This window comes from Mirounga leonina, unplaced genomic scaffold (assembly GCF_011800145.1).
Source record: "Mirounga leonina isolate KUSES-001 unplaced genomic scaffold, KU_Mleo_1.0 Mir_165, whole genome shotgun sequence".
Taxonomy (NCBI): Eukaryota; Metazoa; Chordata; class Mammalia; order Carnivora; family Phocidae; genus Mirounga; species Mirounga leonina.
Window position 1 is genome coordinate 9028035 of NW_023270415.1, and position 13561 is coordinate 9041595.

Sequence of the window (13561 nt, forward strand, 5' to 3'; positions counted from 1 at the left end):
CCTTCCTTCCTTCCTTCCTTCCTTCCTTCCTTCCTTCCTTCCTTCCTAAGGTAGCCATCCTAATGGATGTTAGGTTGTATCTCATTGTGGTTTTGATTTGTATTTCCCTAGTGATTAGTTATGTTGAGTATATGTGTTTATCTTTTCATGTGTTTACTGGCCATTTATATGTTTTCTTTGGAGAAATATCTATTCAAGTCCTTTGCTCAGGTTTTAATTGGTTTGTTTGATTTGCTAATAATGTTTTATAAGAGAGAGGCAACAGAAGCTTATCTGAAAGATTATAATAGAACCTAGCTTTTGTAGGCATGGTGTGAGGATTAAATGAGATGATTCAGGTGAGCACGTAGTCGACAGCACTCAGAGAACTGTTGTTATTATTAAATACTGAATTTTCTTATAAAGAAAGTATGGTAACATTAGTGGAAAGACCGAAATAGGAGAGATTACCCAGGATTTCCTCACTCAACAAAGTTGTTTCTTGTTGATTTTTTTTTAAGATTTATTTATTTATTTTAAGATTTATTTATTTATTTGAGAGAGAGAGAGCACTCGAGCATGTGCGTGCACATGCATATTCATGCGTGCACAGAGGTGGGGAGGGGCAGAAGGAGAGGGAGAGAATCTTCAAGTAGACTCCCTGCTGAGCGTGGAGCCCGACCCAGGGCTCAGTCCCATGACCCATGAGATCATGACCTGAGCCAAAACTAAGAGTTGGACATTTAACAAACTGAGCCACCCAGGCACCCCTGTTTCTTGGGGTTTTTAAAATTAAACTTCTTATTTTGAGATAATTATAGATTTATATGTAATTGTAAGAAATAATACAGAAATGAAAACATGTCCATGCAAACACTTTTACATGGATATTTGGAAGAACATTATTCATAATAGCTAAAGAGTGTAAACAACCCACATGTCCATCAACTGAATGGATAGACAAAATGTGGTGTATCCATACCATGGAATATTATTCAGCAAGAAAAAGAAATAAAGTACTGACACAGGCTACAGTGTGGATGACCATTGAAAACACTATGTTGAATGATAAAAGCCAGACAGACACAGAGGACCACATGTTATGTGATTCCATTTATATGAAATGTTGTGAATAGGCAAATCTATAAAGACAAAGGAAATGAGTGGTTGCCTCAGGTGGAAGGATGGGGATGTGACTGTCAAGGGATATGGGGTTTCTTTTGGGGGTGATGGAAATGTTTCAATAATTGTGCTGATGGGCTCACAACTCTGAATATATAAAAACCAATGAATTGTATACTTTAAATAGGCAAATGGTATGGTATATGGATTATATTTCAACAAAGCTTTATATACATATATATTGTATCACATATATATATAATGCAAAGAGATCCCATGTAACCTTTACCCAGTTTCCCCCAATGCTAACATCTTGCAAAACTGCAGTATGATATCATTGCCAGGATATTGACATAGATGTTTTTTTTTTAATTGGGCTTTTCTCTTTTTGGTCTTGTATTAAAGAAAGGAAGGAAGAAGAGGTAGGAACAGGGTGGGGAAGGAAGGAAAGAAGGAAGAAATTTAAAAAAGAAAGGGAATAGAACAAAATAGAAATTTTGATCTGCAGTCTTTTGCAGATATATCGGTTCTGTGAATTTGGCTATCAGGGAGCTCTTCCTTAGCTATTGAAATAAGGTCAATATGTTGAATGCATTTAGCAGAGGAATACTGGGAATAAAACCAAAAGAATAATGATTGATGACATTATGTTATGCATCAGAGGTCAAAGGTTGCCCCCTCTCCTAGGTATGTCTGTATGTCTCATTCCAACTCTCTTGAGGGTTGGTGTAATAACAAGTCTGCCATTTAGAGCTGCCTGAATTTTGTTTTTTCTCTTTTTATTTCTCTATTTTATTTCTCAAGAGATGAGCAGGCTAGTTTTTCTCATTGATAGAAAAAGAAGAACAAATTAAAAATGATATCACTGTTAACCAAGTAAATTGATATTTTTGTGAAGCTTGAGGAATGGTTCATAGACCACCAGTCACATTTTATGGTCTGGGTTTTTTTGGTCTGAAATGCAGTGAACAAATACGAGGAAGTGACCTGTTCTGGGGAGGAGGGGTGGGGATAAAAGAAAGCAGTTTCTCCCTCAAGCTGTTTCCTGTCCTTCATGTGATCCTCTTGACATCTGGCTTGGTGACACGTTTTTCCCCCGTGGATTATTGGATTCCGAGGGAACTGACTAGTCAGTGAAGCCAAGGATGATGTTTCCTGTTACCACTTGGTCTACGAAGAGACTTTGTAGAAGAAAAGGAACTTGTTTTGAATTGAATTTTGATTTTTTTTTTTTTTTTAGATTTTATTTATTTAGAGACAGAGCATGAACAGAGGGAGGAGCAGAGAGAGAGGGACAAGCAGACTCTGCACCGAGCGCAGAACCAGATGTGGGGCTCGATCTCACAACCCTGAGATCATGACCTGAGCTGAAATCAAGAGTCCCACGCTTAATGGCCTGAGCCACTCAGGTTTTGCTTGATACATTTTCATTTAAGCCAACTGCATTGAAATTAATCACCAGCCAACTTGCAAAATCAACCCCATGCATCTTTTTTTTACCAACTTCCATTTTGTGGTACTTAGGTGTTCTTTAGCAAATTAGGCACACCTGAAAATAGAGCTTTCTCAGATTGTCACCCCAACTGTCTTTAACTGTGCCAAAGTGGCACTCTTCAAGACATTCTTTACTTTCAAATGAATTTTTAAAAAAAATCATTTGCATCTGTAATGCCAACCCAAATCTCCATGAGCAGGTTAATTGAATACTGGAGAATATCTTGGTAAAGTACAGTTTGATCCGTAGCACCGAATAAAAACCATGCCTTTAGTGCAAGTTGGAAACATGCCCTGTTGCTTAAATACCACAACCCCAAGACACAAGTAAGTGGGAGTTACTGCCATTCTTGAGCTGTGCTCTTGACACAGCTGTTTTAGTCCCTGTTCATCTCAAACTCCCTATCAGCATTTTTAATATCTTTAGCAGCTGTGCTATTTCCTGATAACTCTTCCCCTACCCTTGGAAAGCATTTATTTTCTTCATCCTTTAGCCATAATTTTATATGATGTAAAAGTCTCAGTGAGTTCCATTGTTCGACAGAGAGGGAATAGTTTTGTTTCTTTCGCTTTTATTGCTGTGTCATATAACAAGCAGACTGGAAAGTATGTACAGCACAAATAGTCAAGATCACAAATAATTACAAAAGGAAAGCTGGTGTGGTAGATACTGAGATCACACGCTGGAAACTTGCCAGCACCCAGAAGCCCCTACTTATCCCTTCCCAACCCCAACCTCGCTATCCCCCAAAAGACCGTCCCCCAAAGGCAACTGCCATTTGGACTTCTGTGATAATTTCCTTTTCTTTACACTTCTGTTACTTTTGTATATGGGGGTGTGCATCCTCAAACAATATAGTTTAGTCTTGCCTGTTTTTAAACTTTATATAATTGAATCATACCAAATGTACTCTTGTATTATGTCTCGTCTCTTCTGTTCAGTATTATCGTTGTGAGATTCATCCATGTTTTTGGGGTGTAGCTACAGTTCATTTACTTTCATTGCTATGTAGTGTTGCGTTATATAAGTACTCAAGTGGTAAGAAGGCTTATCCATTGATTTCACTATTTATTGATGGAACTGGACATGTTCCCAGTTTTAAGCCACTATGAACAATTCTGCCGGGAACATTTTTGTACTGGTGCAAAGGGTACGTGACTTTCTCAAGGGTGGCCAGGAGTCGTTTTACTGGATCATGGGAGTATGAATCTTCAACTCTCCTAAATACTGCCAACTCTGTTTCCAAAGTTCTTGTCCCAGCAAAATGTACAAGAGATTTCAGTGTGCCATTTCCTGATCAACAGAATTGTATCTAGAAGGAGGGGGGCTGCTGGTCAGCACAGCCCTTGTGTGTTTGTGTGTGTGTGTGTGTGTGTGTGTGGTCACTCAAGGTAATTGCACTTGAAAGAAGGCTGCTCTGTCAAAATCCGCCATGGGCCCCTGGGAATGTTGGTAAAGATAGAAGCTTCCCAGCTGAATTTTACTGACGCTCAGAAAAGAGCACAGAAGAAGGCCTTGGGGAGCTGCCCCAGTTTCCCCACTAGGGTTGTGTGCTCACCAGCACTCACATTGTCAGGCTTTGTCATTTTTGTTGAGCTGGGTGGTGGTGTCTTCCTATGGCTTTATTTGCACTTCTCTGATTACTAATAAGATTGAGTTCTTTTTACATGTTTCCTAGCCATTTGGACTTCTTTTTTAAATTTAAATTCAATTAATTAACATACAGTATATTATTAGTTTCAGAGGTAGAGATCAGTGATTCATCAGTCTTACATAATACCCAGTGCTCATTACATCACATGCCCGCCTTAATGTCCATCACCCAGTGGACTTCTTCTTTTTGAAATGTCTATTCAAGCCTTTGCCTATTTTTCTATTTTTCTTATTGATTTATAGGAATTCTTTACATATTCTGGACACTAGTCCTTTGTCAGTTACATGTGTCAAAGAGATCGTATTTTCTTGCTGTTTGCCACTGATATAGTCATGTAACTGAGGTTCTATGTATAAACTTTCTTTTGCATTTTATATAATTTATTTTTTGTATTTATTATTAGAGGATAGTTGGCACACAATGTTATATTACTTTCAGGTGCACAAAATAGTGATTTGACAATTCTATAAATTACTCACTGCTCACCCTGGTAAGTGCAGTTACCATCTGTCACCACATAACATAATTGCAATATTATTGACTATATTCCCTATGCTCTACTTTTCATCTCCATGACTTACTTATTTTATAACTGGACATTTGTACCTCTTCATTCCCTAAACCTATTTTGCCCTTCCCCACACCCCTTTCCCCTCTGGCAACCACCAGCTTGTTCTCTGTTGAGTCTGTTTTTGTTTTTTGTTTGTCCATTTGTTTTGTTTTTTTAGGTTCCACATCTAAGTGAAATCATATGGTATTTGTCTTTCTTTGTCTGATATATTTCACTTAGCATAATGCCCTTTAGGTCCATTCATGCTGTCGCCAATAGCAAGATCTCATCTTTTTTATGGCCGAGTAAATTCTAGTGCGTGTGTGTGTGTGTGTGTGTGTGTGTGTGTGTACCACTTCCTTATCCATTCATCTACTGGTGGACACTTAGGTTGCTTCCGTATCTTGGCAATTGTATATAATGCTGTAATAAACATAAGGGTGTAATAAACATAGAACTAATGTTTTCATTTTCTCTGGGTAAATACCCAAAAGTGGAATTGCTGGATCATACGGTATTTCTATTTTTAATTTTTTGAGGAACCGCCATACTGTTTTCCACAGTGGCTGCGCAAAGGGTTCCTTTTTCTCCATATCCTCACCAACACTTGTTATTTCTTGTCTTTTTGATACGAGCCATTCTGACAGGTGTGAGGTGAGATCTCACTGTGGTTTTGATTTGCATTTCTCTGATAATTAGTGATGTTGAGCATCTTTTCATATGTCTGTTGGCCATCTGTAAGTCTTCTTTGGAAAAATGTCTGTTCAGATCCCCTACCCATTTTTAATCAGATTATTTGTTTTTTTCTGGTGTTGAGTTATAGAAGTTCCTTATATATTTGGATATTAACCCCTTATTGGATGTATCACTTGCAAATATCTTCTCCCACTTAGCAGGTTGTCTTTTTATTTTGTTGATGGTTTCCTTTGCTGTGCAAAAACTGTTTATTTTGGTGTAGTCCCAGTAGATTAGTTTTGCTTTTGTTTTCCTTGCCTGAGGAAACATATTTATAAATATGTTTCAAAGGTTGATGTCAAGTGTTTACTGCCTATGCTTTCTTTTGGGAGTTTTATAGTTTTAAGTCTTATATTTAAGTCTTGAATCCATTTTGAATTTTATTTTTGTGTATGGTGTAAGAAAGTGGTCCAGTTTCATTGTTTTGCATGTAGCTGTCCAATTCTCTTAACACCACTTATTATAAAAACTATCTTTACCCCATTGTATATTCTTGCCTTATTTTTCACAGATTAATTGACCATAAAAGTATGAGTTTATCTCTGGGCTCTCTGTTCTGTTCTATTGATGTATGTGTCTATTTTTGTGCCAGTACCATACTGTTTTGATTACTGTAACTTTGTACTATATCTCAAAACCTGGGATTGTGATGCCTCCGGCTTTGTTCTTCTTTTTCAAGATTGCTTTGGCTATTCAGGGTCTTTTGTGGTTCCATACAAATTTTCAGATTATTTGTTCTAGTTCTGTAAAAAATACTGTTGGCATTTTGATTGAGATTACATTGAATCTGTAGATTGCTTTGCATAGTAAGTTCATTTTAACAATATTAATCCTTCTAATCCATGAGCATGGTATATCTTTCTATTAGTTTGTGTCATCTTTAATTTCTTTCATCAACGTTTTATAGTTTTCAGAGTACAGATCTTTTACCTCCTTGGTTAAATTTATTCCTAGATATTTTATTCTTTTTGGTACAATTATAAATGGGATTGTTTTCTTAATTACTCTTTATGCTAGTTCATTATTAGTATGTAGATATACAACAGATTTCTGTTTATTAACTTTCTATCCTGTGACTTTCTAAATTCATTTATTAGATTTATTCCTGTAACTGAATACCTATGTATAAACCTTTAAACAAATTTATAATGAATCTTTTTTATTTTAATTTTTAATTTTTTTATGATGAGGTGTACTCTTAATCCCCATCACCTATTTCACCCATCCCACCATCCCCCTCCCCTCTGGTAACCATCAGTTTGTTTTCTACAGTTAAGAGTCTGTTTTCTTGGTTTCTCTCTCTCTCTCTCTTTTTTTTCCTTTCCTTGTTTTGTATCTTAAATTCCACATATGAGTGAAATCATATGCTATTTGTCTTTCTCTGACTTATTTTACTTAGCATTATACTCTCTAGCTCCATCCATGTTGTTGCAAATGGCAAGATTTCATTCTTTCTTATGGCTGAATAGTATTCCATTGCATATATATATATGTATATATATATACATATATATATATATATCTTCTTTATCCATTCATCTATTGATGGACACTTGGGCTGCTTCCATAGTTTGGCTATTGTAAATAATGCTGCTATAAACATAGGGGTGCACGTATCCCTTTGAATTAGTGTTTTTGTGTTTTGGGGGTAAATACCCAGTCGTGCGACCCCTGGATCATGGGATAGTTTTATTTTAAATTTTTTTGAGGAACCCCCATACCGTTTTCCACAGTGCTTGCACCAGTTTGCATTCCCACCAACACTGCAATAGGGTTCCTTTTTCTCCACATCCTTGCCAATCCTTGATGTTTTTTGTCTTTTTAATTTTAGCCATTCTGACAGGTGTGAGGTGATATCTTATTGTAGTTTTGAGATAATGAATCTTCTTGGTTCAAATACAATGTTAAAGGACTTTTGTTGGTGGAATTTACTTTAAATTTACTCTTAAGGGCTATAAGAAAGATCATATTGTGTGTAATTATGCATTTAAATGGAAAATCAATTTAATAGATTTATGATTCCATTATTTTTTGTAGGTTGTGGCTTTTGAAAATAACCTAGTACAGTATTTTGTCAGCTTTCTATTACTGGCTTATCCATACATTTTATTTATTTATTTTTATTTTTATTTATTTTATTTTATTTTTTAAAGATTTTATTTATTTATTTGACAGAGAGAGACACAGCGAGAGAGGGAACACAAGCAGGGGGAGGGGGAGAGGGAGAAGCAGGCTTCCCGCGGAGCAGGGAGCCCGATGCGGGGCTCGATCCCAGGACCCTGAGATCATGACCTGAGCCGAAGGCAGACGCTTAACGACTGAGCCACCCAGGCGCCCCTTATCCATACATTTTAACACTTACTTTGTACATTGCATTTTTCATTTTTCTGTACAACACTGCAAGCTACTACTAAGTACAAATCAAAGTGAAATATAAAAGGAAAAGTTTTAACAGAGTAGTAAGTGTTAATGATCAGAAGAAAAGTTAGTAAGTGTGGTTGACTGTTAGCTGTAGTTAACACTTTTTCTGGCCCATTTGGAAGTGTAGAAATAGAGATATAATTTCCTTTAAAAAAATAATCCCTTTTGTAAAGAAAGATACATATTCATTCACAAAATGAAACAAAATGGAAAAGAACAAAAGAAAGGAAAAGTCACTCCAAATTCTACCACCCAGGGATCATCATCACTGTTGGTGTTTTATTGAGCATGCTTCCAGTCATTTCTGTATTCTGTACAGACACAGATGATTATGTGATCTAACAAAGAGACCAGACGCTAGACATCACCATTTCGCTGGCAGGTTAAAAAAAAAAAAAAAAAGCTGTAGTACACCAGGTAGAGCAACCCGCAGGGAACCTGCTGTTCCTCCTTCCTCACCTTTTCCTTGCACTTCCAAGAGAAGTACAGAAAGAGAGGAGAGGAAAGGGGAACATGATTATCTCTATTTCTGCTTTGCCAAACCACTGAGAAAAGGCTTAGAAGTAAGCACGCCATTGGGGCAGGTTCCAGAAAAAGGGACCTTGGGGACACTATATGAAGGAGTTAGTATTTCCCAAAGTGCATTTCACAGAATGTGAAAAGGTACATGACAGTGTGTCCTGTGGTCAAGAAGGTGTGGGAAGTGCTGGGGTTAGCCAAGTCTGACAAGTTTCTTCACTGCGGGACTCTCTGCTTCTGCTGCATCTCCTGGATGGGGGAGGGGGAGGCAGGCGGTGGTTCCCAGACATTTCCGTACAGAAGCCTTTGCTCATGGAGAGTCACCCAAGTCCAGTTCTCTTGGAAAACTTGGGGAAACGTTTATTTGACTCTAGGATATTATACTTCAAAGTTAGTATATATAATTTTTTAAAATGCAAACCTTCCTGGGGCGCCTGGGTGGCTCAGTCGTTAAGCGTCTGCCTTTGGCTCAGGTCATGGTCCTGGAGTCCTGGGATCGAGTCCCACATCGGGTCTCTGCTCGGCAGGAAGCCTGCTTCTCCCTCTCCCACTCCCCCCTGCTTGTGTTCCCTCTCTCTCTGTGTCTCTCTCTGTCAAATAAATAAATAAAATCTTTAAAAAATTTTTTAAAAAATGCAAACCTTTTTTTCCTGATTACAAAAATAATACATATTCATTGTAGAAAATTTGGTAGTTAAAGGTATTGTGAACACAAATGAAATCACTCTAATTGCACCATTGGAGATGGCCAGCATTTGGCATATTTTAGTGTGTTTTCTTCCAGACCTGTATGCGTGTGTGTGTGTGTGTGTGTGTGTGTGTGGTGTGTAAGAGTATACCGAGCCTTGCTATGCACTTTTTTTTGTTCTTGGATAAAGAACATTTTATTCATTAGAGGAAAATCTTTTCTCCATGATGGAGTGCATTTGGAGGTTTTTCCAGAAATATTGCTTTATGAAACCTTGTTGATTTTGGAATAATTTTAGATTTTTTTTGTAAAGATGGTACAGAGAATTCTCAGACACCCTTGACTCGGCCTCCCCTAATGTTAACAATGTCTAGAGTTTTGTGTCAGTTTTTTCTATCTATAAATTTTCTTCTAACTCTGCATGAAGTTTCTGGTTTTCAGTTGGATAAAACATGCCCTCTCTTCTGCTGTCTTTCTAGGTTACTATAACAATAGTACCAAAGTGGCTGTGAAAACCCTAAAACCAGGCACTATGTCTGTGCAAGCTTTCCTGGAGGAAGCCAACCTCATGAAGACCCTTCAACACGACAAGCTGGTGAGGCTCTATGCCGTGGTCACCAGAGAGGAGCCTATCTACATTATCACTGAGTACATGGCCAAGGGTGAGTGTGCCCCCCAAACACAGGGCTTTTGAAAGACTTCAAACTTCAAAAGTAAAACATTTATTTTTTTAAAAGATTTTTATTTATTTATTTGAGAGAGAGAGAGAGATTATGAACAGGGGAGGGGTAGAGGGAGAAGCAGACTCCCTACTACGCAGGGAGCCCAATGGAGCTCAATCCCAGAACCCTGGGATCCCGACCTGAGCCAAATGCAGACACTTAACCGACTGAACCACCCAGGCGCCCCAAAGTAAAGCGTTTAAATGTTCACAGAATGTTCCAATAGTTTTAATTCCAAAACAGCATGCTTACTCCTGAAAAATCAGAATACATGGGGAAACAGAACATTTTTGTAAACCACCTCACCAGAAATATTTTGTGTATTATCTGTATTATAGAAATAATGTATAATCTTTCTATTTTCTCTGCATTTGTCTTCATATTCATATTAGCCATATGAATCACATGCAGTACATAGAAGGTCCCTAATAAATATTTGTCCAAAAAATACATATTTCAAAGAAGAGTATTTTTGTTATATCTTTAAAACGGCAGTTCTCAAAATCCTAAAATGCATTCATTTTCCTCTCTAGCATTATCTAAGCGTTCAGGGTGTCACTTTAAAATGTGAACATTTTTAAAACTGTTAGAGGTTACATTCCTCTGTCATCAGAATCACTGAGGAAGAGGTATCCAGCAAACATGTTTTCTCCGGCCGATATTACCTTCAGATAACAGGGTTTGAATTACTACCCTTCTTCCTCCACGTCAGTTAGAGATACTAGCAAACTGCCAAATGGTTCTTTAAAAATCTTTAGAAGGAATGAAGGAAGAAAAGAAAGAAACATAAACAATAATAGCGAATTAAGAATCATGCATCATGGAGCTCATAGTGTGATGTCACAACTGAGTAGATTAGAAAGATGAATATTACATTTTCTTGTTTAATATATGTAAATATTTCAAAATAGCAGTCACTCAGAGTCCTTTCAAAAAAAAGACGTTGTTTAAAAACAAAAATAAAAAAACAAAAAAACTGGGCGCCTGGGTGGCTCAGTTGGTTAAGCGACTACCTTCGGCTCAGGTCATGATCCTGGAGTCCCGGGATCAAGTCCCACATCGGGCTCCCTGCTCAGCAGGGAGTCTGCTTCTCCCTCTGACCCTCCCCCCTCTCATGTGCTCTCTCTCATTCTCTCTCTCTCAAATAAATAAATAAATAAAATCTTTAAAAAAAAAAAAAAAACTAACCCTTGTGGCTTAGGTTGCTCTAACCCAGAAACCAGGCTCCGGATCAGACACTTTGTAGTTCAGTAAATCCTTGTTGAATTAAGCAATTAGTCGTATTTGGATCATAAACGTAAATATGAGTTTCTCCTCATAACAATACTTAGCCTTTCTTGAGTACTTACTGTATACCAGATTGTTTCTGATGCTTTCCCTGCGTGATCTCCCTTAATCTTCTTAGCAATCGGAGGGCTAAGTACCATTGTTCTGTGTTGAGGATGAAGTAGCAGAACATTTATTGAGCACTACCGTGGCACGTGCTTTAAATCTGTCCTCACGAGGCCTCTGATAATAGCTAGTAGGACATGCCCTCTTACAGGGACTAAGACATTATGGGTAAGCAGCTTGCCTAAGGGTGACACTTTAAGTTCTAGGAGAAAAAGCAGGTCTTGTTTTAGAGGTGAAGCCGTAGGAAGTAGGAGGGTTTATTGACACACTTTCTCATTGAGCACCTACAGCTTGCACTGACTTCTGTGCTTTTGCTGGACACAGAGAGCAGCAAGCCTAGCCCAGTGCCTGCTCCAGGCAGGCCTGCTATGAGGACCTGCTGGTTTCTGTCTCTGAGCCGCTCTGAAGATAAGGCAGCTGCAGTAAGTGGATTGTGGAGGCAGGTGCAAAGTGCTCTGAAACGCATAGCTAGAAAAACAGTGTCCACCGTCACCCTTTCTTACCTGGCCCACACGCCACGTGTCACATCGGGTCAAAGGTAACAGGTTAGAGGGGACTGCGTTTGACCAACTTCAGAAAAAGGCACTCTGGCCATACAGAATCGTAAAGGCCATCATTCTGTGCGTTCCCTTGCTAATAGTAAGGATCGTTTGACTTTTGCTTGGATTTTGAAAGGAAATGTGCGATTCCAAACTAAATGTGCGATTCCAAACATTTTGTTTGTGTGTTTGAACTACGCTCACTGGTTCCTCCTCTACCAACAGGCAGTTTGCTGGATTTCCTGAAGAGCGAAGAAGGGGGCAAAGTGCTGCTTCCAAAGCTAATTGACTTTTCTGCCCAGGTGAAGTATTAAAAATCCAGGGTGCATGTAAGCTCTCGAAGACCTCCCTGCTTCAGCGTCATGATGTTCTAGGGAGAAAGCATTTGTGTTGGGTGTTTCCCAGTAGTGGTTCTGAGAAAAAGGCCTTCCAAAGTGCACTTCCTTGGAGACAGTGATGGGTGTTTCACACTGAAGGAGTGTGTGCGTATGTTCAGGTCTGACTTGAATGTCATCTTCCCTAAAACAAGGCAGCCTCTTATACTTATGTTCACGCCTGCACCAGCTAGAGAGACAATGAGGTGGAAGGGGTCACTTTGCACTCCATTTTGGAGACTCAATCCCGAGTGTTCTGAGCACAGCACATTCTAAATGATGCACATGTGGTATTTAAGTTACTAACCTAAGGTACAAGTGCTTTTAAGTCCTTAGTATTCTTGAAAACAGAGGAACTATATTCTTTTCCTTATTTACCCCCTTCCAATCCTTCTCGTTAGATACATCTTTAGGGTTCTAAGAAATATTCATTTATTATATTTCTAGTACTAGCCTAGAAGTTGCAAGTTTGTTTAGCACATTTCCTGAAGTGCGTTTAAGGGCAGAAGAAACCCAGCAATGTACCAGGTGTGTCAAGGAAATGCGCGTTTGAATGATGCCAGCTACTGACTATTAATAGTCTAATTGTATCTGTTAGTCATTTTCAGTAATTTGCTTGTTTTGTTTCTTGATACTGGCCATGGTAATTCATGTTGGGAAGGCCATGTGCCATAAAGCCTAAAGTAGCCCAAGGGACTTCCAGGGGTTCCAAGAAAGGGTCGCCTTTATGATCTTCATTTCTTACTCCCGTTTCTTCCCTCAGACCCTCTTTAAGTTGGGAAATTGATAAGGCCTTCTTGGGAAGATGAGATCAAAGGAATGAATTAGTATGCAGGTAAAGTCCTTCAAGAGAGGATCAGAACACATATTCAACAGTAGAGTATCATGGGCAGAGTTGGGGTTCAACATCTGAAGACTGGCATGTGTCGTGGCTCGTGGCTCTGACTCAATAGCCATAACCACTCAGGAAGCCTTTTGCCTCTTTGGGTTAGTTTATTCACCCATCAAATGGGAATGGTAATTCCAGTTTTCAGGAGATGTTGTTGGGGGTCTAATCTAATCACAGACTGGCATGGACACAAGCACTTCAGAGGCTCTTGGTGGAAGCTGAGGGAATCTTGGGGATGACAGTCCCCATCATTCTGGTAAAGGTGTGTGATGAAGTCACCCAGCTCAGCCCCCATCTCATCCATCCAAACTTGGCAAGCTTTAGTAGATTCCTTATCTGAGTAAGAAATTCAAAGGTGATCTGGAACCCCAGTATCTAACGTGGAATGAAGCAAGATTGCTGTGGTAGCACTGGGGAAAGGGAAAGAGTCCAACGGCCCTGACTTTACTCAAACTCTCTACACTGGCCCCTGCGAGGATCTA

The 13561-nt window shown here is 38.8% G+C and overlaps 1 protein-coding gene across 4 annotated transcripts in view; it reads left to right on the forward strand.

Annotated features, from left to right (window-relative positions):
• LYN (LYN proto-oncogene, Src family tyrosine kinase) overlaps positions 1-13561 on the forward strand; it is a 116701-nt gene that overhangs the window by 69489 nt on the left and 33651 nt on the right. For all 4 annotated transcript variants that reach the window (XM_035011173.1, XM_035011175.1, XM_035011174.1 and 1 more), the window contains exons 9-10: positions 9643-9825; positions 12042-12118. In XM_035011173.1, the coding sequence (XP_034867064.1) occupies positions 9643-9825; positions 12042-12118 (260 nt within the window). The remainder of the gene's footprint in view (positions 1-9642; positions 9826-12041; positions 12119-13561) is intronic.